This window comes from Mercenaria mercenaria, chromosome 2 (genome assembly GCF_021730395.1).
Source record: "Mercenaria mercenaria strain notata chromosome 2, MADL_Memer_1, whole genome shotgun sequence".
Lineage (NCBI taxonomy): Eukaryota > Metazoa > Mollusca > Bivalvia > Venerida > Veneridae > Mercenaria > Mercenaria mercenaria.
In genome coordinates this window covers 24,158,502-24,185,721 of record NC_069362.1, presented here as the reverse complement: position 1 = coordinate 24,185,721, position 27,220 = coordinate 24,158,502, and the positions used below count along the sequence as shown (strand labels likewise).

Sequence of the window (27,220 nt, the reverse complement as noted above, 5' to 3'; positions counted from 1 at the left end):
GAACTAAACCTCGTATTTATGTTAAAACAATTCATACGTAGATCTTAATTCGAATTTGAATTCTTTTCTATACTTTTGCATTGATATATTACTTGATATAACATGCATGAAGAATAATGTAGAGTGGTTAATTTCGTGACTATTTCGCAACAGAGATAGGCTAAGGGATGGCATATAAAATACTAAGAAAATCAGACTCTTTCCCAATTGTTAAAAAGCAAGGAACGTATATATATCTGAAAGAAGAAATATTCCCTTAAAGAATATTTGTAGGGATATGTCAGAGAGATTTCATTTGTACCGCGATGTTGCATACAGCTGTAAACTGTATGACAACATGCACTTACCAAATCTTCTAGCGTAACTAAGACTTTTTATTCAAATACCTTTCAAATTACTACATGCACATATGTTTACTCATTTAGAAAAGTATATTGTTAGTAAAATGTCAAAATTACAGCTAATTGAAACTTCCCATATCAAATACTTTTATTCACATTAATGCCTCAACCCATGTAAAAAACTTAATATATTTATTAAAGTATCTAGCTCATATTTTATTGTAGTCATTTAAAACGTTTGCAAGTTGATCCAGATAGGTGTATTGTGTGTGTGTAGGGGTGGGGGGGGGGGGGGAAGGGAAGGGGGAGAGGGGGAGAGAGAGGGGGTACTCATCCTCCTTGATGAAATGAAATGAAATAAATAGTTCTACCGAAGTTAATTGGCTTTCCAAAACGGGGCTACAAGTATCAGAACGTTTGGATGTACGATTGCTTACAAACGTCGCGTCGTCATTCTTTTGTGTTTGCACTGGACATTCGTCTAAGACACTTTCATGATGATGCATGCTAGTATAAATATATGCCGTAAGTTGAAAAGTTTATCTATAAAAACAGTTAAAGTAATACAAAACTGAATCAGTGTAAATAATATTAAAGAAAGACAAATAAAAATTGTACTTATTAATACAATATATGATATAAACAGCAAATTAGAAGTTTCCATTTTGGTATGTACTGCAATGATGCGTTAGAAACATTTAACATTTAAAACAAGAATATATTTAGCTGATTCTTATTTTACATTATGGCCATAGACCTTTAGGATGATAGGTCAATAATAACTCTGTAAGACTTTTTTCATGCTTTGTGTGATTATATTATGTTCTGATGTCAATTTTCTTTCAATCTAAAAATATTCATATGTCAGATATAGATACAGTTTGATTAACGTAAGAAATAAATCGCGACTTAGTACTGTTCATTTGAGTATATCTTTTATTACGTTAGTTTGCAAAAATATACAGAATGATACACATATCATGCCGTTACAAAGAGTAAAACAGCTTTGTTAGATTTACAGGAACATTTCACTTAAAATATCACAGTCATGTCTTTATATAAATCACGTTGTTAAAAATATCGCATTTTAAGTAGATATATTAAAAACATTTTGGTTCAATTTCTGCGCATCTGAGCTCTGAACCGTGATAAATCAGGTGAAAAACCACTCGACGGCCTTCTTTGTTTTTACTATTACACGGTCATTGAAATTTTATGATGAAATTTTGCTGGGCTTCATTTATCCAAGTAGTAATAAACCGAACGTCATGCTACCATTTGACTTCATAATGGACTTCATAATGCTGTCTTACCGGTCCGCGCGTCAACCGTTGTTTATCGCACATTATAACACAGCCGAATTCATTTACCTAGCTGATTATTGTGTACTCTTATATATCAATACATTTTCCTGACGTCACAATTATTACGTCAGTCGCGCAGGAAAAGAAATCAACACAAAACAGAAAATAGGCAAATACTAGCATTTGATGGATGTCGTCAAGGATGTACTTTAAAGTCCTTCGTAACGTATTAGAATCGAAATAATATATCTAATTTAGTGATTTGCTCTTCATTGTTTGTCGTTCTGATGAGTATTATTATATCACTCGAGCTACTCCTCCATGATATTAATCTTTATTTCTTAAGTATACAGAGATTGACTACTTTCGTCTTTGTTTAACTTGCAACCAAATCCAGCTATGTCAGAATGTGCAATCTATTTAATGATAAATCGCCATGAATGATTCCACTCAATTATTCTTTTTGAGACCAGGAACATTTTAATCTAAATACATAAGTGCCTGGATACTTGTAACTAACCAATATCATAACACATTAATCACGGTAATACAACAAATATGCAAAATCTATTTCCATTTACCGATTACCTCCCTTTTAATTGCGTTAACTATTTTTTTTTTCAGAAAAATGATATATTCGATCGCGGATAATGTCACAAAAGTGTAATAGGTGTTGTTTTAAGGGTTTTGTATTGAAAAATTAATATTATATTACAAACATTTTACGGTAATTTTGATAAAAAAAAGAAGGACCGATAGCTGTTTATAAACCACAATGAATATTTTTGTCTTTTTCTGAAATATATTATTTATTTACATTATTTCAATTTTGCATTCCTATAAAGATAAATTATATAACAATTTTGTCAGGATTCATTAAAAATATAACTAGTAAGAGCATTTTTATCAAAATAACGGATGTCGTTGCGCATGAATAAACTTGAGAGTAAACCCGCTTTTAATACTATAAATAGAAAGGTATTAACACAAAACATTTAAATCCAAAAAATCTTTAAGTTTTATTAAAAATTGAGCGAAATATGACGATACAAAAAGAAATTTGCTGAAAATATCCTTTATATGAGTTGTCTGCCCCTGACAAGTAAAGGTGCGAAAAGTCAGTGTTCCATATCCAGATTTCTATTTGACATAACCTTCAATCATTTTATGTTCATGGCTTGTCTCTACTAAAAAGTGCAAGATCGAATGATTTATAAGCCGGGCTATCAGTAGGTCAAATAATAGAAAAACCTTGTGACCTCTCTAAAGGCCATATATTTCATGGGATCTGTATGAAAGTTGGTCTGAATGTTCATCTTGATGATATCTAGGTCAAGTTCGAAACAGGGTCATGTGCGGTCAAAAACTAGGTCAGTAGGTCTAAAAATAGAAAAACCTTGTGACCTCTCTAGAGGCCATACTTGTGAATGGATCTCCATAAAAATTGGTCAGAATGTTCACCTTGATAATATCTAGGTCAAGTTTGAAACTGGGTCACGTACCTTAAACAACTAGGTCAGTAGGTCAAATAATAAAAAAACCTTGTGACCTCTCTAGAGGCCATACTTTTCATGGGATCTGTATGAAATTTGGTCTGAATGTTCATCTTGATGATATCTAGGTCAAGTTTGAAACTGGGTCAACTGCAGTCAAAAACTAGGTCAGTAGGTCTAAAATTATTAAAATCTTTTGACCTCTCTAAAGGCCATATTTTTCAATGGATCTTCATGAAAATTGATCTGAATGTTCACCTTGATGATATCTAGGTCAGTTTCGAAACTGGGTCACATGCGGTCAAAAACTAGGCCAGTAGGTATAAAAATAGAAAAACCTTGTGACCTCTCTAGAGGCCATATTTTTCATGAGATCTTCATGAAAATTAGTGAGAATGTTCACCTTGATAATATCTAGGTAAATTCAAAACAAGGTCATGTACCTTCGAAAACTAGGTCAATAGGTCAAATAATAGAAAAACCTTGTGACCTCTCTAGAGACCATATTTTTCAATGGATCTTCTTGAAAATTGGTCAGAGTTTTTATCTTGATAATATCTAGGTCAAATTTAAAACTGGGTCACATGAGCTCAAAAACTAGGTCACTATGTCAAATAATAGAAAAAACGATGTCATACTCAAAACTTGGTCCTGTGGGAAGAGGTGAGCGATTCAGGACCATCATGGTCCTCTTGTTTATTATTGGCCATAGGGAAAACCCGAGACCACTTTTCTGTGGTACAACATGGATGGTACTTCCAATTTTTAGGTGTATTTTGACATTTCTGTACCTTGTAAGAATTTTGTTTTTCTGTTTGGTTAAATTTCTTACTTTGTTGTTCCTGTCCTTTGGACTTAGATATTTTTTCTGAGGACCTTCTTGTCCTCAAGTGCAATGATAACCTGTGAGCTATATTTTGTTATGAAATTTGGTCAGGATGATTGCCTTAATGAAATCTAGGTCGAATTTGAATATGGGTCATCTGAGGTCAAAAACTAGGTCACTTGGTCAAATCAAAGAAAAAACTTGTGTATGTGATAGAGGCTGTATTTTTCAATTGATCTTCATGAATTTTGGTCAGAATGATTGCCTTGATAAAATCTAGGTCGAGTTTGAACATGGGTCATCTAGGGTTAAAAACTAGGTCATATCTAAGAAAATGCTTGTTTTATCGCAAGAGACCAATTTTTTGGTCCAATCTTAATGAAAATTGGTCAGAATATTTGTTTCCATGAAATCACTAGGTCAAACATGTTTTACACTGTTATGGTGTGTTTCTTAGGTGAGTGACCTAGGGCCATCTTGGCCCTCTTGTTCAATTAATCTTCATGAATTTTGGTCAGAATGATAACCTTGATAAAATGTAGGCCGATTTCGAAAATGGGTCATCTGGGCTCAAAAACTAGGTCACTAGGTCAAATCAAAGTAAAACCTTGTGTGCGATAGAGTCTGTATTTTTATGCCACTGGCATCTACTGATGCGGGAGGCATATAATGATTGTCCTGTCCGTCCGTCCGTTCGTTCCTCCGTCCGTCTGTACGAGGTTAACCAAATGGGACCGTTTCGCCTAGCATCAATACCCAGTACTAGAATGACTTGATACTAATGCAGATGTAACCTGTGACCATTCCTCATCTTCAGACATCACCTGACCTCAGTTTGACCTTCACCTTGACCTCATTTTGGACTTAGGTTGCTTTATATGGGCCATCTCTTGGTTAACCAAATGGGACCGTTTCGTCTAATATCAATACCGCTTACAAGAATGAATTCATACTAATACAGATGTAACCTGTGACAATTCCTCATCTTCAAACATCACCTGACGTCAGTTTGAGCTTGACCTCGTTTCGGACTTTGAGGTTGCTTTGTATCGACAAGGATGCTACTGGGGGCATCAAGCGTTTATTGAATGCAGCTCCTTGTTCAATTAGTCTTCATGAATTTGGTCAGAATGATAACCTTGATGAAACCTAGGCTGAGTTCGAAAATGGGTCATCTGGTCTCAAAAAGTAGGTCACTAGGTTAAATCAAAGAAAATCCTTGTGTATGCGATAGAGGCTGTATCATGGTGAGCTTTCGTGACCGCTCAATGTCCGGCGTCCGTCTTGCGTCATCCGTCCATCAACATTTCCTAAAAAAATCTTCTTGAAAACCACTTAGCAGAATTACACCAAACTTCACAGGAATTATCCTTGGGTGGTCCCCTTTCAAAATTGTTCAAAGAATTTAATTCCATGCAGAACTCTGGTTGCCACGGAAAAACTTTAAAAATCTTCTTGTCCAAAACCGAAAGACATAGAGCCTTGATATTTGGCATGTGACACCAACTTATGATCTTCTATCAAGATTATTCAAATTGTGCCCCTGAGGTGAAAAGAGGCCCCACCCCGGGGATCACAGGTTTTACATAGGCTCATATAGGAAAAAACTTTAAAAATCTTCTTGTCTAAAACCACAAGACCTAGACCTTTGATATTTGGTATGTAGCATTGCCTTGTGGTCCTCTACCAAAATTGTTCAAATTATGCCCCTGGGGTGAAAAGAGGCCCCGCCCCAGGGATCACAGGTTTCAGGTAGACTTAAATAGAAAAAAACTTTAAAAATCTTCTTATCTCAAACTACAAGACCTAGGCATTTGATATTTTGTATGTAGCATTGCATTGTGGTCCTCTGTGATGTTCAGATTCTGCCCCTGGGGTGATGAGAGGCCCCGCATCGGGGGTCCCAAGTTTTACATAGACTTATATAGGAGAAAACTTTAAAAATTTTCTTGTCTGAAACTGCAAGGCCTAGGCTTTTGATATTTGGTTTGTTGCATAGCCTTCTGGTCCTTTACCAAAATTATTCAAATTATCCCCCTGGGATGAAAAGAGGCCCTGCCCTGGAGGTCCCAAGTTTAACATAGACTTATGTAGGGAAAAAAATAAAAATCTTCTTGTCTGAAAGTTCAAGGCCTAGGCCTTTGATATTTGGTATGTATCATTGCCTAGAGAACCTCTAACAGGGTTGTTCAAATTATGCCCCTGGGGTGAAAAGAGGCCCCACCCTGGTGGTCACTTTTTATATGAGTTGTATAGGAAAAAATACTTCCAAAATTATCAGATAATATTTCCTAGACTGTTAATTATATTTACCTGTTGAACCCAAGTGGTTAAATGTCACCTTACTGTAACCTTGACCGACTGACCTACTTCCTTGTTTTTTTTGAAATACAGCCTTGAAATTTGGATGACATGTACAGTTTTGCATACCAATCTTCATGACCTTGAATGTGACCTACTGACCTACTTTCTTAATATTATAGGATCAGTTTGCCGTATGAAACATGTGACTCATATTACTCAGGTGAGCAATTTAGGGTCATCATGACCCTCTTGTTTAAGATACAGCCTTGAAATTTGGATGACACATACAGTTTTGCTCAATGATCAGAACAGCATAGAAATTTGGACCATGTCAATAACTTTCGATGAAGATTTCAATACTCATCTTTAATGTTCTTAGCCCTGAACTATTGACCTACTTTCTTGCTTTTGAAGCTACAACAAAAAGATTTGGACCACATGTGAAATGTTTGACACAGATTTCAGTACTCATCTTGAATAGTCTTAATCATGACCTACTGACTCTACTTTTTCATTTCTGAAATGACAGTATAGACATTTCGACCACCTGAATAATTTTTTATACAGATTTCAATACTCAACTTGACCTTCTAACCTACTTCTTTTTTTTTTGAAGATACAGCATGGAAATTTGGACCACATGTAGAACTTTTGATACAGATTTCAGTACTGATCTAAAATATTTTTAACCCTGACCTACTGACCTACTTTCTTGTTTTTGAAGCTACAGCAAAGAGATTTGGACCACCTGTATATTTTTTTTACAGATTTCAGTACTTAACTTGGAGAATGTTTACCATGACCTTCTCACCTAGTGCTTTTTGTTTTTGAAGCTTTAGCAAAGAAATTTGTCCAAGAAAGCAATTAAGCTCAAGTGAGCAATATAGGGCCAACATGGCCCTCTTGATTACATTTTAACTGGTACAGATTTTCTGTCCAAACAATCATGGTCAAAAACTGTGTGCACACTTGCACTCATATTTATCAAAGTTTTAAGTCTGATTCTCAGATCTGGCTCAAATAAGAAACTGGTTGATCTGGGGTAATAGCAAGGTCAAATAAACTATACAAGGCCTTCATGTGAAAATAACAATTATATTTCACTCGAATTTTTCATAAATTCACGGAAAACCGTGTAATAAGCCAACTTACTGACTTTGTAAGACATCTGTAAATATCACGAAGTATATTTTGACATTACTTTCTGATTTTCATGTATTTCAGCTGAGTGTGTTATCACAGGAAAACTATGGAAAGAAGAGTTTAGATGCTATTCAGAACTCATTTTCTGTTAAGGGTTTGAACTTCTTCGTCCGTGGCTGGTGTATTTGTACTGTATACATATTCTGGAATTTGCCAGCAGTAAGTTTGTCTTGTTTTGTTGTACAGTACCTGAATTGTATAGATTGAAATCTTAGGCATTAAAAATTTAAACAAAATCACTCCCCATATCATTTCTGTGCTATTTGTCCCCTGCCTTTTTCGAAGAAGAAAAGGTGGACATAGAAATAGGCTGTGTCCCTCCTTCCATCCATCCTTCCATCTGTTTGTCCTTCTGTCCTTCCGTCCGTCACATTTCATGTCCTGTCCATAGCTCTGCCATCCATGAAGAGATTTTGAAATAACTTGGCATAAATGTTTACCATAATGAAATGTGGTGTCATGTTCAAGACTCAGACTTCTAGCTCCAAGGTCAAGGTCAAACTTAGAGGTCAAAGGTTTACAGTGTCCGTTTCGTGTCCGCTCAATAACTCTTCCTTCCATGAAGGGATTTTGAAATAACTTGGCATAAATGATCACCATAATGAGACGACATAACATGCACAAGACCCAGATCCCTAGCTCTAAGGTCAAGTCACACTTAGAGGTCAAAGGTTAACAGGGTCTGTTTCGTGTCCAGTTCCATAACTCTACCATTTATCAAGGGATTTTGAAATTACTTGGTACAAATGTTCCCCATAATGAGACGATGTGTCTTGCACAAGACCTAGGCCCGAAGGTCAAAGGTCAGATACAAGAATTACTTTTTATGCCCCCAGAAGGGAGGCATATTAGTTTTCAACTGTCCGTCTGTACGTTAGTCACAATGTTAACTTTTTGCATGAAGGCACTTTACTCGCGAACCACTGCACCCAGGACCTTCAAACTTCACATGCTGATAGAACTTATTGAGTACATGACTTCTACTGACATTGGGGTCACCAGGTCAAAGGTCAAAGTCACAGGGGCCAATGTTAACTTTTTGCATAAGGGCACTTTACTCGTGAACCACTACACCCAGGACCTTCAAACTTCACTTGCAGATGGTACTTATTGAGTACACGACCCCTACTGACTTTGGGGTCACCAGGTCAAAGGTCAAGGTCACAGGGACCAATGTGAACGTTTTGCATGGAGGCACTTTACTCATGAACCACTGCACCCAGGACCTTCAAACTTCACATGCTAATAGTACTTATTGAGTACACGACCCCTATTGACTTTGGAGTCACCAGGTCAAAGGTCAAGGTCACCAGGTCAAAGGTCAAGGCGCTGTGGGGGCTCTTGTTCCAGATCATTTCTTCTTCATGCTTGGAGGAATTTTCATGTAACTTAACACAGTTGTTCACCATCATGAGACAGAGTGTCATGCACAAGAACAAGGTCCCTAATTAAGCATTACTTTGCTTTTGTTGTTACTATAAATAGCTTTATTGTAACTTGTATATTACTGGCCGCTGGGAAAAATCGTGACCACTTTTCCGTAGTATTTTACACCCAATTTTTACCTATTGCTACCTGTTAAGGATTATTGTGTGGACTGGAAAATTTTTAGCTCACATAAGCACGAAGTTTGTAATCGCCCTGTGTCCATCAACCATCATCATCATCCATTGTCAACAATTTGACTGTTATCACTCTTGAGGTCACAATTTTGGCCCAATCTTAATGAAACTTGGTCAGAATGTTACTCTCAATAAAATCTTGCATGAATTTGATACTTGGTCATCTGGGGTCAAAAACTAGGTCACAAGGTCAAATCGATGGAAAAGCTTGTTAACACTCTAGGCCATATTTATGACAATATTTCTATGAAACTTGGTCAGATTGTTAATCTTGATGATCTTTAGATCAAATTTGGGTCAGGTGGGATCAAAAACTAGGCACAAGGTCAGATCAAAGGAACAGCTTGTTAACACTTTAGAAACCACATTTATGACTGTATCTTCCTGAAACTTAGTCAGAATGTTAGTCATGATCTTTAGGTCATGTTCGAATCTCAGTGGGGTCTGGGTCAGATCAAAGGAAAAACTAGTTAACACTTTAGAGACCACATTTATGACCATATCGTAATGAAACTTGGTCAGAATGTTAATCTAGATGATCTTTAGGTCAATAGGTCAGGTAAGCAATACAGGGCCTTCATGGCTCTCTTGTTGCTTTTTCTAGTTAATTACCAACCTCACTGGGTCAAGTCCCATAACTCTGACATGTATTTTGGCCAAGTTATTCCCCCTTATTGACTTAGAGAATCCTGGATGAAGTTTTACATGCAAGTTACTGTCAACAAAACTAATGCAGATATAGAATTGAAACTTAAAATGTTCCTTCAGGGTTATAAAACTAGTTGTTTGCATCAAGTTGCATTACTCTGACATGTATTTTGGACAAATTATGTCCCCATTTTAACTTTGAAAATCCTGGTTAAGTTTTGCATGCAGGTTACAGTCTGCAAAACAAAGTCAGGTATTAAAATGAAACTTTACATGTGCCTTCTGGGTTATAAAACTAGTTGATTGCATCAAGTTCCATCACTCTGACATGCATTTTGGACAAATTATGTCCCCTTTTGAACTTAAAACATTTGGTAAAAGTTTTACATCCAAAACTAATGCAGATACTAGATTGAAACTCTATAGATATTTTAACATTAAGGGTAATATTCCTGCTGCTTGGACAATGATTCAAATAGTCAAGCATTTGCAGTCTTACAAACAGCTCTTGTTATCCCCCGCCGATGAAATCGGGAGGGGGGTATTGAAATGGCGTTGTCCGTCCATCTGTCCGTCCTTCCTTCCGAGAATGTTGTGTCACGCCTAGCTCCAAAAGTATTTGACGTAGAGTCACAAAACTTTACAGGAATGTTGGTCAGCATTTGTAGTTGTGCACCTGGGGTTTCGCGTACGGATTCATTCAGTCGTGTAGGAGTTATGGCCCCTGACTTGGTAAAAAATTGGTCATTTTAATGTTGTGTCGCGCATAGCTCCAAAAGTATTTGACCTAGAGTCACCAAAGTTTACAGGAATGTTGGTCAGCATGTGCAGTTGTGCACCTGGGGTTTTGCGTCTGGATTCATTCAGTTGTAGGAGTTATAGCCCCTGACTTAGTTAAAAATTGGTCATTTTAGTATTGTGTCGCCCCTAGCTCCAAAGGAATTTGACATAGAGTCACAAAACTTTACGGTAATGTTGGTCAGCATGTGTAGTTGTGCACCTGGGATTTCACGTCCAGGTTCTTTAAGTCTTGTAGGAGTTATAGCCCCTGACTTAGTAAAAAATTGGTCATTTTAATGTTGGGTCGCGCATAGCTCCAAAAGTATTAATTTTGACCTAGAGTCTCCAAAGTTTACAGGAATGTTGGTCAGCATGTGCAGTTGTGCACCTGGGGTTTTAGCGTCCGGATTCATTCAGTCGTGTAGGAGCTATGGCCCCTGACTTAGTTAAAAAGAGACAGTAACTTGGTGAACTTGAAAGAGTCGCTTTGAAAGCAAAAGCTAGCGTTAGGAAACAGGGAAAGAGACTGTCACTTGATGAATTACTTGTACATTATGTATGGTTATTTTTTGCATTTTTAGCTCATCTGTCACGTAGTGACAGAGTGAGCTTTTGTGATCACCCTTCGTCCGTCGTCCGTATGTCCACAATTTGATTTGACCAAGATAGAGACCATATTTTGCAAGCAATTTTGATCAGACTTGTACAAAACTTATATTGGCATGATATCTCACTTCATTTCAAAAACTGGCCAGATCCCATCATGGGTTCTAGAGTTATTGCCCCTTAAAGGGCCAGAATTTGCTATTTTTGTGCGTCAACAATTTCTTGTCTGCACGATAGTGGTTTCATTTATGATTTTATTTTAACCAAACTTGCACACAACTTGTATCACCATAAGATCTTGGTTTCTTTCTTGAACCTACCAGATCCCATAATGGATTCCAGAGTTATGGCCCCTGAAAGGGCCAAAATTAGCTTTTTTGACCTTGTCTGCACAATAGCAGCTTCATTTATGATTTGATTTTAACCAAACTTGCATACAACTTGTATCACAATAAGATCGCGATTCCTTTTTATACGCCCGAAGGGACATATTATGTTATCGCCTCAGTGTCCATCTGTCTGTATGTCTGTTGGTTAGCAATTTCCCTTCCACTCTGTAACTCTTGAATCCCTTGAAGGATTTCGAAGAAACCTGACACAAATGTTCACCTCATCAAAACGACGTGCAGAGCGCATATTTCGGATGGCTCACTTCAAGGTCAAGGTCACACTTGGGGGTCAAAGGTCATATGACTTTGTTTTGTGTGAATATTGCTCTGCATTTGCTTTGATTGCAGTGCTCTTGTTTTTATTTGGCAGATCCTTCTTTTGTTGACTTACAATAATTTTTTTCAATCACTTCCCTTTTATGTTACAATAAATAGCTTATTTAGTAACTTTTTTATTATTGGCCGTAGGGAAAAACCGAGACCACTTTTCTGTGGTACAACAGGATGGTACCTCCAATTTTTAGGTGTATTTTGACATATCTGTACGTTGTAAGAAATTTTCTTTTCTTTTTTGTTAAATTCTTCCCTTTGTTGTTCCTGTCCTTTGGACTTAGATATTTTTTCTGAGGACTTAGATTTATTTTTAATTTCTTCCCTTTGTTGTTCCTTTCCTTTGGGCTTCATCAGTCAAAATTTTGCTCCTATCCTTCTCTGACGTAATCCTTTGGGCATGAAACTACTGGCCTGATTTGAAAATAATTTTATTTGAAGTAACTTTAATAAAATTTCAACTATATTTTCTCATAATTCTTTTGATTGATCTTGATTATGATTTTTTGACCTTCTTGTCCTTAAGTGCAATGATAACAGGTGAGCGATATAGGGCCATTTTGTCCCTCTTGTTTTTAGCTCACCTGTCACAAAGTGACAAGGTGAGCTTTTGTGATCGCGCAGTGTCCGTTGTCCGTCCGTGCGTCAGTGCGTCCGTGCGTGCGGCCGTCCGTAAACTTTTGCTTGTGACCACTCTAGAGGTCACATTTTTCATGGGATCTTTATGAAAGTTGGTCAGAATGTTCATCTTGATGATATCTAGGTCATGTTCGAAACTGGGTCACGTGCCTTCAAAAACTAGGTCAGTAGGTCTTAAAATAGAAAAACCTTGTGACCTCTCTAGAGGCCATATATTTCACAAGATCTTCATGAAAATTGGTCAGAATGTTCATCTTGATGATATCTAGGTCAAGTTCGAAACTGGGTCATGTGCCATCAAAAACTAGGTCAGTAGGTCTAAAAATAGAAAAACCTTGTGACCTCTCTAGATGCCATATATTTCACAAGATCTTCATGAAAATTGGTCAGAACGTTCACCTTGATGATATCTAGGTCAAGTTCGAAACTGGGTCACGTGCTATCAAAAACTAGGTCAGTAGGTCAAATAATAGAAAAACCTTGTGACCTCTCTAAAGGCCATATTTTTAATGGGATCTGTATGAAAGTTGGTCTGAGTGTTCATCTTGATGATATCTAGGTCAAGTTTGAAACTGGGTCACGTGCAGTCAAAAACTAGGTCAGTAGGTCTAAAAATAGAAAAACCTTGTGACCTCTCTAGAGGCCATATATTTCATGAGATCTTCATGAAAATTGGTCTGAATGTTCATCTTGATGATATCTAGGTCAAGTTCGAAAGTGGGTCATGTGCCATCAAAAACTAGGTCAGTAGGTCAAATAATAGAAAAACCTTGTGACCTCTCTAGAGGCCATATTTATCATGGGATCTGTATGAAAGTTGGTCTGAGTGTTCATCTTGATGATATCTAGGTCAAGTTCGAAACAGAGTCACGTGCCTTCAAAAACTAGGTCAGTAGGTCAAATAATAGAAAAACCTTGTGACCTCTAAAGGCCATATTTTTCATGGGATCTGTATGAAAATTGGTCTGAATGTTCATCTTGATGATATCTAAGTCAGGTTCAAAACTGGGTCAAAAACTAGGTCAGTAGGTCTAAAAATAGAAAAACCTTGTGACCTCTCTAGAGGCCATACTTGTGAATGGATCTTCATGAAAATTGGTCAGAATGTTCACCTTGATGATATCTAGGTCAAGTTTGAAACTGGGTCATGTGCCTTAAAAAACTAGGTCAGTAGGTCAAATAATATAAAAGACCTTGTGACCTCTCTAGAGGCCATACTTTTCATGGGATCTGTATGCAAGTTGGTCTGAATGTTCATCTTGATGATATCTAGGTCAAGTTTGAAACTGGGTCACATGCAGTAAAAAACTAGGTCAGTAGGTCTAAAATTATTAAAATCTTTTGACCTCTCTAGAGGTCATATTTTTCAATGGATCTTCATGAAAATTGATCTGAATGTTCACCTTGATGATATCTAGGTCAGTTTCGAAACCGGGTCACGTGCGGTCAAAAACTAGGCCAGTAGGTATAAAAATAGAAAAACCTTGTGACCTCTCTAGAGGCCATATTTTTCATGAGATCTTCATGAAAATTAGTGAGAATGTTCACCTTGATGATATCTAGATAAAGTTCAAAACAGGGTCACGTACCTTCAAAAACTAGGTCAATAGGTCAAATAATAGAAAAACCTTGTGACCTTTCTAGAGACCATATTTTTCAATGGATCTTCATGAAAATTGGTCAGAATTTTTATCTTGATAATACCTAGGTCAAGTTCAAAACTAAGTCACTATGTCAAATAATAGAAAAAACGACGTCATACTCAAAACTGGGTCATGTGGGAAGAGGTGAGCGATTCAGGACCATCATGGTCCTCTTGTTTAAATAACAACATATTGTTTTTCCAAAGTTGATCTGTGTCCTTTGTCGTGTAGTGGGGGCATCAGTGTCCCGTGGACACATTTCTAGTTACTTAAATATCTTCTCTCTGAAATAAAACCAGATTTGGTCTATAGCATCCTGGTGAGGTCCTCTATCAAGTGTGTTCAAATGGGGTTATATGGCCTCTTTTAGGGGCCACTAGAGCTAAAAATAGAAAAACCTTTTAACAACTTCTTCTCATGAACAGCTTGATCAAACTTGGTCTGTATCATCATTATAAGGTTCTCTCCCAAATTTGTTCAAATGGGGGCACTTGGGCCCTTTTAGGAACCACTGGAGCAAAAAAAATACATTTAAATGACTTCTTAACATGAACTGCTTGATTGACCTCCGTCAAACTTAGTCTTTGGCATCATTATATGGTCGGCTTTCAAATTTTATTCAATGGCCTAAAATAGTTATATGTTTATTTGCACAGATGTGCAGGTTGATCATGATCTACACTGGTCGCAAAGGCAGAATCAATCATGTCCAGTGTGATAAGGGATAAGATATTTACTACTCAAACTGGATATTTACAGTTTTACCTTTAGAAATAACTGTTTTCCATTGTAGTTCAATCATTGATATTTAAATGGATGTGGCCAGGCTCTCTGTGTTGATTTTTATTGGTTTGTAAAGAATAATTGGCAGAAACCTCTAACCTGTAATATAAACTTTCTAAAGATAGGGACGAAATGTGCCAAAAGTTAAACCAAGAAACCACAGTGAACCTCTTTCTGAAAATATTTTTTTATGTACCTTTGGTTGATAGCCACTTTTCAAATATTTTAGACAAACTTTGAAGATAGAATGAGCCGTGCCATGAGAAAACCAACGTAATGCATCTGCTCAGTCTGGACAGGATCCATGCTGTTCGCTTTCAAAGCCTATTGCAATTAGAGAAATCATTATCAAACAGCATGAATCCTGACTAGACTGCAAAGATGCACAGGTGGTCTGGATCCATGCTGGTTGCAAACACACTATGTTGGTTTTCTCATGGTGTGGCTCAAATGATTTGGAATTTCATTTGTTTATTGGGATTTCATTTCATCATTTCATAAATCAACACAACTATGAATTCCACAAATGTTAGTCACCGTGAATATAAATTATTTCACAGAATTTATTTTGCATTACAGGCAGTAACATGGTATTGGTGTACATCGGGAATTACTATGATGATTGTCAATTTGGGCATGTTACATCCAGAAATACAAAGACGTTTAACACCACCAAATGTTCATGAGAGAATTAATGAAAACCCATACAGAACAGTCCTAAATAATATGAATAAACGATATAACCCAAAAAACTGGTTCTTACCAAAATGAAAGTGCAGGACATAGAGAATACACTGGTAGTTTACTTTAGTGGAGCATCTGCGTGTCAGATATTTGTTGGGTCTTTTTTTTTGCGGTATTGTGAAAGTTAAAAAGGATTTTACAGACAAAGTAAAACTCCAATCATTCAAAGTGTCACAAGAGGAAAAGTAAAATGCTCAAGTTACCAAGGGTTACCAGTTATCGGAATAAAAAAGGCAAGGGACTACATCAGTGCTCGAGGGATTGTTGTTACACAGCATAGTTGAATTGTGACTTTAATTGAGGAATGCTGATGTACTGTGATAAATCTTTCAGGTAGCTGTTGTTATGCTGTCATTAGACAGTTCTGCTTTTGTATCTTACCTTCTGTAAGTCTACAATTCCTGCATTCAAGGCAAGTAGTCATTTATGTATGCTGGGGTTGGTGGCAGTGGATGAAAAACCTGAATTACGGTAGTCGCATAGAAAACAGCTGATTGCTTAGAATGTTTATATAAGTTAAACACTTTAATGTTTAGACATCAGAGTATTTAAGAAACGCTAGAATTTTGTCTTCTGTTTTATTCACAAGTTCTGTAAAAATATACATGAATCTCTTTTTTAATCTTTTAGATCGACATACAAAGTATAATATAGAGAGCTATCGTACTCGATCTGGTGTTGATTATGCATCCACTCCTTGGTTGAAGTTTTGATGCACTTTCACTTATCGCTGTTACCCAACAGATTTGCTTCAAGCTTACAATAGATGTTCCAATTCGTCATCCACATCATATGACACAAGGTTCATAACTCTGGCGCCAATATATCATGAATTCTGCCCCCTACCCCACCTTTAAGCTTGACTATTTGAAGAATATGGAGAGCTAATTACTGCTCACATTTGGGTCGGTGTTGGTTGAAGTTTTTATGAAATGGTAATATCTTGTACACCATCAAAGATATTTACTTCAAACATGGAACACTTGTTTATGATAACAGTCTCTACCTGTAGGCAAGAGTACTAATGCTGTCAACTGAATTATGGCCCTTTTGGACTTGGAAATTGGTGCAGATTTCATACAAGTCCATGTCTTGTAAAAACTGTTTGACATGTGGCTTTGAAACTTTAAACACTTGTTTATTATATTAGTCTCTACCTATAGGCAACAGTATATAACTCTGTCAAGTATTTTGGCAGAATTATGGCCCTTTTTAGACATTTCAGTTAGTTCAGTTTTCATACAAGTCAACATTTTGTCAAAAGTATTTGAAATGTGGCTTTGAAACTTTTAACACTTGTTTATTGTCATGATCTCCCTTTGAAGGCAAGAGTACATAATTAACTATTTTGGCTGAATTATGGTCCTTTTGAACTTGAAAATCAGTTAAATGTTTCATACCAGTCCATAACCTCTTTGTCATATGGCTTTGAAACTTTGACCACTTGTTTACCATCATATTCTACATATGTAGGCAAGACTACGTAAGTAGGACTTTAGCTCAGTTATGGCCCTTTTTTGACATAGAAATTAGTTGAGATTTGCATACCATTCCATTTTTGTCTAAACTGTTTGATATATGGTTTTGAAACTTTGAACACTTGCTTACCATCATTGTCACACATTGCCACATAGTGCAAGACTTACCCAAGTCCAAAAATACAGGTACATTGTTTTATCTATTTGTCTTCTTTTATCTGAAAATCTCTGGTAATATTTTGACCCCATACTTCAATCAATTCTCCGAAATAGTGGCGCGTGCTGTCAACAGACAGCTCTTGTTTACTTGTCAGGTTAGTTTTATTGCACATTCACTTGGTCACTCTTTTTATACATGACCCTGTTATAATTCTTTTGTCAGGTTTAAGTTTTTAATAAACTTTCACTTTATCTCAGTTATTACCAAATGGGTTGCACTCAAACTGATTTCCAGCATCATCATCCACATTAGGGAATATTTATCACTATAGTGATAGCTCTAATATCTGCAGATATGCACAATTTCACTACCAAACATTGAAAAGGTCTTATCTGACAGCTCTTGTCCCAAGAGTCAAACACCTTATATACATCACTCTAAAAGTCTCCATGGGTAGCAGTAGGAGGTTTTTTTTTAGCTCACCTGCTCAGGTGAGTTATTGTGATCGCTCGATGTCCGGTGTCTGTCTGTCTGTCTGCCTGACGTCTGTCGTGTGGCGTCTGTCAACATTTAGCTTGTGTATTCGATAGAGGCTGTATTTTTCAACTGATCTTCATGAAATTTTGTCAGAATGATAACCTTGATAAAATCTAGGCTAAGTTCAAAAATTGATCATCTTGTTTGTTTGTTTGTTTTGTTTTGGGTTTTACGCCGTTTTTCAACAGTATTTCAGTTATGTAACGGCGGGCAGTTAACCTAACCAGTGTTCCTGGATTCTGTACCAGTTCAAACCTATTCTCCGCAAGTAACTGCCAACTTCCCCACATGAATCAGAGGTGGAGGACTAATGATTTCAGACACAATGTCGTTTATCAAATAGTCACGGAGAACACACGCCCAGCCCGAGGATCGAACTCGCGACCCCACGATCCGTAGACCGACGCTCTACCTACTGAGCTAAGCGGGCCGGTCCTGATCATCTTGGGTCAAAAACTAGGTCACTAGGTCAAATCACAGAAAAACCTTGTGTATGCGATAGAGGCTGTAGTTTTCAATTGATCTTCATGAATTTTGGTCAGAATGATTACCTTGATGAAATCTAGGCAAAGTTTTAGAATGGGTCATCTGGGGTCAAAAACTAGGTCACTAGGTCAAATCAAAGAAAAACCTTGTGTATGTGATAGAGGCTGTATTTTTCAACTGATCTTCATGAAATTTTATAAGAATGATAACCTTGATAAAATCTAGGCTAAGTTCGAAAATGGGTCATCTTGGGTCAAAAACTAAGTCACTAGGTCAAATCACACAAAAACCTTGTGTATGCGATAGAGGCTGTATTTTTCAATTGATCTTCGTGAATTTTGGTCAGAATGATTACCTTGATGAAGTCTAGGCAAAGTTCTAAAATGGGTCATCTGGGGTCAAAAAACTAGGTCACTAGGTCAAATCAAAGAAAAACCTTGCATATGTGATAGAGGCTGTATTTTTCAACTGATCTTCATGAAATTTTGTCAGAATGATAACCTTGATGAAATCTAGGTCAGGTTCGAATATGGGTCATCTGGGATCAAAAACTAGGTCACTAGATCAAATCAAAGTAAAACCTTGTGTTTGCAATAGGGGCTTCATTTTACCCTGGACCTTCATGAAATTTGATCAGAAGTGTTTGTCTGGATGAAATCTAGGTGGAGTTTGAATATGGGTCATCTAGGGTCAAAAACTAGGTCAACCGATAAATATAAAGAAAAATTTTGTGTACACAATAGGGGCTACATTTTACACTGGATATTCATAAAATTTAGTCAGAATGATTGCCTTAATGAAATCTAGGTCAAATTAGAATATTGGTCATCTGTGGTCAAAAAACTAGGACACTAGGTCAAATCAAAGAAAAAAATTGTGTATGCAATAGAGACTGTATTTTTCAATTGATCTTCATGAAATTTTGGTCAAAATGATAGCCTTGATGAAATTAAGGTCAAGTTTGAATATGGGTCATCTGGGGTCAAAAACTAGGTCGCTAGGACAAATCAAAGAAAAATGTTTTGTATGCGATAGAGGCTGTATTTTTCAATTGAGGTAGATGAAATTTAGTCAGAATGATTGCCTTGATCAAATCTAGGATAAGTTCGAATGTAGATCATCTTGGCTCAAAAACTAGGTCACTAGGTCAAATTGAAGAAAATACTTGTTTACACTTGAGACCACATTTTTGGTCCAATCTTAATGAAAATTGATCAGAATATTTGTTTCCATGAAATCACTAGGTCAAACATGTTTACACTGTTATGGTGTATTTCTCATGTGAGCGACCTAGGGCCACCTTGGCCCTCTTTTATCTGTTTTATCTAGATCACTTCTAAAATTCTTTTAATAATCATTAATTTATGATCAATTAAGAACATATATAGAAAAATATTGTTTTATACCTGTTTTCTCAGGTGAGTTATTGTGATTGCTCAATGTCTATCGTCTGTCTGTCAGCATTTAGCTTGTGTATGTGATAGAGGCTGTATTTTTCAACTGATCTTCATGAAATTTTGTCAGAATGATAACCTTGATGAAATCTAGGCCAAGTTTGAAAACAGGTCATCTGGGTTCAAAATCTAGGTCATTAGGTCAAATCACAGAAAAACCTTGTGTATGTGATAGAGGCTGTATTTTTCAACTGATCTTCATGAATTTTGGTTAGAATGATAACCTTGATGAAATCAAGGCCAAATTTGAAAATGGGTCATCTGGGTTCAAAAACTAGGTCACAAGGTCAAATCAAAGAAAAACCTTGTGTTTGTGATAGAGGCTGTACTTTTCAACTGATCTTCATGAAATTTCGTCAGAATGATAACCTTGATGAAATGTAGGCCAAGTTCGAAAATGGGTCATCTGGGATCAAAAACTAGGTCACTAGGCCAAATCAAAGAAAAACCTTGTGTATGCGATAGAGGCTGTATTTTTCAATTGATCTTCATGAATTTTGGTCAGAATGATTGCCTTGATGAAATCTGAAGTTTGAATAGGGTCATCTGGGTTAAAAACTAGGTCACTAGGTCAAATTGAAGGAAATAATTGTTTACACTTCAGAGACCACATTTTTGGTCCATTATTAATGAAAATTGGTCAGAATATTTGTTTCCATGGAATCACTAGGTCAAACATGTTTACACTGTTATAGTGTGTTTCTCAGGTGAGTGACCTAGGGCCATCTTGGCCCTCTTGTCTAGAGTAGTAACACCCATTTATAAATTCACTTTATTATCAGTATTTTAAGACATTTCTTCTTTTTAACTGATTAGCGGTGAGGTTTTCCTTTTAGTTTTTAAAACACTTACCTATGTTTGTCAATGTAGGTGAATTATGTCTATGATATCATAATAATTATTTTGTGGTGTGGGAGACATATTGATTTACTCCAGTCTGTGTGTGTGTCTGTTTGTCTGTCACAAAGCTTGTCCACACTCTAAGTCGAACATTTCTCATCCTATTTTCACCAAACTTAAACAAAATGTGTCTGACAATAAGACCTCAGCCAAATTCGATAACTAGCCAAATCAGTTCAGGCATATTGGAGTTATGGCCCTTGAATTACCAAAAATTGGCCTTTTTACTCTTGTCCGCACTCTAAGTCAAACATTTCTCATCCAATCTTCACCAAACTTGAACAAAATGTGTTTGACCATGAAACCTCAGCCAAGTTTGATAACTAGCGAAATCGGTCTAGGCATTTTGGTGTTATGGCCTTTGAATTACCGAAAAATCGGCCTTTTTACTCTTGTCCACACTCTAAGTCAAACATTTCTCATCTGATCTTCACCAAACTTGAACAAATTGTGTTTATCATGAGACCTCAGCCAGGTTCGATAACTAGCCAATTCGGTCAAGGCATTTTGGAGTTACGGCCCTTGAATAAAAGAAAAATCAGTCTTTTTACTCTTGTTCACTCTCTAAGTCGAACATTTCTCATCCGATCTTCACCAAACTTAATCAAAATGTGTTAGACCATTAGACCTCAGCCAAGTTCGATATCTAGCCAAATCCGCCCGGGCACTTTTGAATTATGGCCCTTGAATTACTAATTGGATCTACTCGTCCAGACCATCTAATTGGATCCACTCGTCTAAACCATCTAGAGAAGCTAGACATTTTTCATAGAGGCAGTTGTGGGAGACATGCGCTTTTCTAAAAAGCATCTCTAGTTGTCTCTTATAACTCTGCTCAGAATGGCAATCTAAAATCTATAAAATATTTATACAGTATCTGTTGATTAAACAAAACTAGTAGACTGTCAAGTTAGAAAAACACACAGCAATAAAACACATTTACAGGCAAAGCAGCATATAAGCTACACTTATCTTAAACTTTCATGCATGTACATTCTCCATGATGTGTTTTTAATATTTCTGTAATAAATCGTTATTTGTAATAGCTAAAGAGATTGTAGTATTTTGTATAGAGTAATTTGAGATCTGTCTTAAGGATTGGAAAACAAAATGTGTGGGAAAGATTGGTCACATGCTTAATAGGACAGAGATTATTATGACAAACCCTTGACCTAGAAGCAATTAGTGATCAGTAAGTCGAGGGGGATATGAAATCTGTCATAATGCAGATTAAGTAAATGAGTTAGTACAGATCTGCTCTCATAGTACAGCATTATTGCAGGCTTATAATTGTGTAATAGATTTTTAAGCTTGAGATGATCAAAGTATTTTGTTTAGAGATGATGTGCAGTATCTTTATAAAATATCTCCCCATAATTTTAGAGAATCATAGATTTGTCCTATCTATCTGTACAAAAGTTTGAACAGCTGCTTATAATTGGGGAACTAAACAAAATGATATGCATCGAAGACTAACCTGTGTTTGAGTTCTTATGCGTAAGAATATATCACGAAGGCCATAGTTAGACTTCAAAATAATTTCACAGATTTTCCATTCATAATTTTCGAAAACTGTTCAAGCATATCAAGTGTAACAGTGGTGAGTGATCTAGGGCCCTCTTGTTTTAATGATAGAATTATAATTTCAGGTACATACTGCAGAACTGAATTTACTAAAAAGTTACTTTGTTGACAAGTTTTTCAGAGCAGTAGGCTACGGGATTTGTCATGTTTTTAAATTGAGAAAGCATTTTCATATATGTCAGTAAGTGAAAATAAAAAGTGAATATATACGGTGATTCTGTTTGTTTTGTTTTTTGCTTTTCAGTGAAATACTGAAATATATCAGTGGAATAAAATTGATATTTTCACTGTTTCAAAGCATGTTCTAAGTACGTATAAATATAGAAGCCATCAAGACATCATCTCTTGAAATCATGATATCTGTGCTGAAATATTGTCAAATATATGTATGAAGTTTACTGATTTCTTACATTTTATTACATTGGAGTGTGTATCTTTATGTTTGTATGTAGTTATATACAATTGACACTTACACATGCTTAAGACATTCTTGTTCTAACTCCGCGATGTGACGTTGCTCGGAAAAAATTAAAAGAAATTTGTTTCAGTGTAAGATCTATGTGTATTTCACTCGTAAACACCAAAATTTATATTTTCATGAGTGGTGCAACATACGGTATTCATTCGGTGAAATATTTTTAGTCTTACACTTGAAACAAACAAATATATATATATATTTTAAACAAGATGTAATTTTTGTACTCATTAAGTTTGATAGAAAGTTTGTTACCATATAGGTCAGCAGTTAAGATGTGTATGTGAAATAGTAGTATGGTATCTGTATTTGACATATTTTTAAGAAATAAAGTTATTATTAAATGGCACTGTCCTTCCGTGTGTGTGTGCGTGCATCTGTGTAAATTCTTTTCCGGGCTGTAACACTGCCATCCATAGCGGGATTTTTAAATAACTTGGCATAAATGTTCACATAATGAGATGACATGTTTTGTGCAAGACCCAGACTCCTAGCTCAAAGGTCAAGGTCACACTTAGCGGTCAAAGATTAACAGGGTCTGTTTCGTGTCAGGTCCATAACTCTGCCATCCATGAGGGGATTTTGAAATTCCTTGGTATAAATGTTTACCATAATGAGATGATGTATCATGCCAAAAGACCCAGACCTCTAGCTCCAGGGTAAAGGTCACACTTAGAAGTGAAAGGTTAACAGGGTCTGTTTCGTGTACAGTTCATAGCTCTGCCATTCGTCAAGGGATTTCTTAGTTATTTGGCATAAATGTGCCCAATAATGAGACGATGTGTCGTGCACAAGATCCAGACCCCTAGCACTAAGGTCAAGGTCATACATAGAAGTTAAAGCTTAACATGGTCTCCATAACTCTGCCATTGATGAAGGGATTTTAAAATTACTTGGCATAAAATGTTCCCTATAATGAGATGACATGTCCTGCGCATGACCCAGACCCCTAGCTCCAAGGTCAAGGTCACACTTAGAAAGATTTACATGGTCTGTTTCTTATCTGGTCCATAACTCTGCCATTTATCAAGGGATTTGAAAATAATTTGACATAAATGTTAACCATACTGAGGTGTGTTGCGCTTATGACCAGTCTTATAATAGGCCATTGGTTTTACCAGCTGGTGGCCTGTACTTGCAAAAGTGCCTGGAGGGATACCTGGGGTCTTCCTCCACAATAAAATCTGGTAAGCTGTTATTTAACAAAATATGTGTCAGTATGACTTAAAACCCTTGTGTTGTTTTCAGGACTTAAGCCTCTTAGTGTATGTGTTACTTTATACACTTAACAGAACCTGTTGATAAGTGGATAGATAACAAAAAATTACCAAAACAGTCAGAGCTCTTGTTAGGCCAGTTTCCGTCTTCCTATTAAGTGTCATATAGAAGTGGCGGTCAAAGTTTATTTTTCACTGTTTGTCGGACAACACAATAGTTTTATACTTTTTAATGTTACCAAAATGTTTGGACTGGAAATGTTTTGACTTGAAATATAGTACGATACAACAAAAGCAGGGTGTTATATAAGGTATTTGGTATCAGACAGCATCATGCATTATTCCAGGGTTTGGATTTTTGCAATTCTACTGACAGTGTTTACAACAGAGTTAGATGCAAAGAAGGTGAGTCTATAAAATAACACAACTTCTTTTTTTATGCCCCCAAAGGGAGGCATATAGTTTTTGAACCGTCTGTCGGTCTGTCAGTCTGTCCGCAATTTTCGTGTGCAGTCCATATCTTTGTCATAGATGGATGGATTTTCAAGTAACTTGGCATGAATGTGTACCACAGTAAGACGACGTGTCGCGCGCAAGACCCAGGTCCGTAGCTCAAAGGTCAGGTCACACTTAGACGTTAAAGGTCATTTTTCATGATATTGCATTCGTATCAGGTCCATATCTTTGTCATCAATGGATGGATTTTCAAATAACTTGGCATGAATGTGTACCACAGTAAGACGACGTGTCGCGCGCAAGACCCAGGTCTGTAGCTCAAAGGTCAAGGTCACACTTAGACGTTAAAGGTCATTTTTCATGATAGTGCATTCGTGTCCGGTCAATCTTTGTCAGCCATGGATGGATTTTCAAATAACTTGGCATGAATGTGTACCACAGTAAGACGACATGTCGTGCGCAAGACCCAGGTCCGTAGCTCAAAGGTCAAGGTCACACTTAGACGTTAAAGGTCATATTTCATGATAGTGCATTGATGGGCGTGTCCGGTCCATATCTTTGTCATTCATGCATGGATTTTAAAATTATTGGGCATGAATGTGTACCACAGTAAGACGACGTGTCACGCGCAAGACCCAGGTCCGTAGGTCAAAGGTCCTAAACTCTAACATCGGCCATAACTATTCATTCAAAGTGCCATTGGGGGCATGTGTGGTCCTATGGAGACAGCTGTTGTTTCTATACTTTATTTAATGTGTTATGTTTTTAGCTCAATAGTCCAAGCTATTCTACTTACCCGGCTTCAGCGTCACCTTGAGATTGGTTAAAGTTTTGCATGCAAGTGTGTATATCTATCATTTAAAGGCATATAGGTAGCTTTAAAACTTACTTCTTTGTTTTCTAGGTCAATTACCAACTTCATTGGGTCAAGTCCCATATATCTGACATGTATTTTTGCCAAACTATGCCCCCCTTTTGGACTTAAAAAATCCTGGTTAAGATAGTTCTGCATGCACATTGGTAAACCAGAAGTAATAGCATAATGTCATTGAAATGGAAATCATTTAATGAATTAATGGCAACCAGTGAGTAAACAGGAACGTTACTATCTTTCTAAAACTGAAATATGATCTGAAAACATCTGACATATTAAATAATTTTTAAAAATGTCTTAAAACCAGCTTGAAATGCGTAGATCTCTTTAATCATGGACAAATATCTTAGAATCAAGCACATATTTCACCATATTACAGTAAAATGTACATTGTAGAAAAAATTCTGTTTGCACAAAATGTTATCAAACTTGTGTTTTTTCCATAGACTCCCATTATGTGTGAGGTTTAAGTTTTTTGAACCAGTCTAGCAAAATATCGAACAACCTTAGCTTTTTTATTTGCTGAATTTTCAACCAAGTTTTCAAAAAAAATTGTTATTAGAGTGCTAAATGTCGTTATCCTGGAGCAAGAACTTGAGTTAGGAGCAACCGATTCAATTGAAACTTTGTATATAGGTAAGTTGTTACGGGTTGATCCAGCCACACACACACACCCCTAGAATTTTCAATATTAATGGTGAAAACTTTTAAAGCTGCACTCTCACAGTTGAACAAACAATTCAAAAATCATATGTGTTAACATACCCCTTACAGAAGAAAAAGGCCTGCTGCGTACTCTTGCTGTGTACATACAGCGTATATGATGTGTACATGATGTGTACTGAAATCAAGGGCTTTAAATAGTACGCAGGATATACACCACACATACACCGATAGTATGTTTGTAGTACACTTTTGACATGCAAATGAGCTCTGCTGCGTACATGCTGTGGACTACATAGTACACAGGATGTACGCTGGAGGAATTTAGTATGCGGGAAATAGTATGCAACATGTACGCGGCACATACACTTTTCACATGCAAATGAGCCTGCGGTGTACTACCCCTGCGGCGTACATGCTGTGTACTCCGGGCCCGAGTCCTGCGGCGTACATGCTGTGTACTCCTGCTGCATACATGCTGTGTACTCTTGTGGCGAAACTGTTGTGATAATGTAAATTCCTTACCCCACCAACTTTTGTATGCAAATGCTGATCATTTGGACAGAAAAAAACAGAAAAAAGATAAGTGACATGCATCAATAAGTATTTACCCTTACCAAAATAATGTAGATTGATGTTATCAAATAAATTAGTATGCTTTTCTTCATCCACTTTTCAATGAAATAAATAAATTTTTGTAGCATGTAATTTGGTAAACATTTGAAGAAAATTGTGTAACTGCATCAAGGGGAAACAACTTTAATGCAACTAAATATAAGTGTTATGATTTATTATAGACGATGTGTGCGTAGTATGTATTTATTTTGATTAAAATCCATCTGAGAACAATCTAGGACTGGAATTATATAAGCATTTATACACTTTTACGTCCGTAAAAAATAGCGCACCAAAAAATTTTGGATTGATTTTTTCCAATGGTGCGAGCCCAATTAGTCAAAAACGTTCTGAAAATATACGAGCGGCAAATCCGATGAACAACTTTTTAATCTGGTGAGGCCTTAATGAGTTAACATAATGAGCATTAAAAAAGCCTTTATAAAACATGATAGAATGGTGTTTTGCTTAAGAGTATTCAAATAACAGTGAGAGCTATTAATTCTTCTCATTCGGGCGCTGTTGAGGCATTATCTTGGTAATTATTTCATGTATTACAAAATGTAATGCAACGAAGTTCAAATAAGGCTTTTCAATTATCCAAGTTAGAAAGCTCCAGGATTAATTCAAAATGAAAAAGAATATATTTTTACACTGCATGCAAGG

At 36.5% G+C, this 27,220-nt stretch overlaps 2 protein-coding genes across 2 annotated transcripts in view; both read left to right on the top strand.

The window, feature by feature from the left end:
• LOC123563521 (cytochrome c oxidase assembly protein COX18, mitochondrial-like) overlaps positions 1–23,078 on the top strand; it is a 71,663-nt gene extending 48,585 nt beyond the window's left edge. Inside the window, exons 7-8 of the mRNA XM_045356362.2 lie at positions 7,493–7,630; positions 15,491–23,078. Of these exons, the coding sequence (XP_045212297.2) occupies positions 7,493–7,630; positions 15,491–15,682 (330 nt within the window). The 3' untranslated portion in view covers positions 15,683–23,078. The remainder of the gene's footprint in view (positions 1–7,492; positions 7,631–15,490) is intronic.
• Positions 23,079–24,062: 984 nt separating this feature from the next.
• Positions 24,063–27,220, top strand: part of LOC123563518 (uncharacterized) — a 63,474-nt gene continuing 60,316 nt past the window's right edge. The window contains exon 1 of the mRNA XM_045356359.2: positions 24,063–24,351. Coding sequence (XP_045212294.2) covers positions 24,280–24,351 — 72 coding nt within the window. The 5' untranslated portion in view covers positions 24,063–24,279. The remainder of the gene's footprint in view (positions 24,352–27,220) is intronic.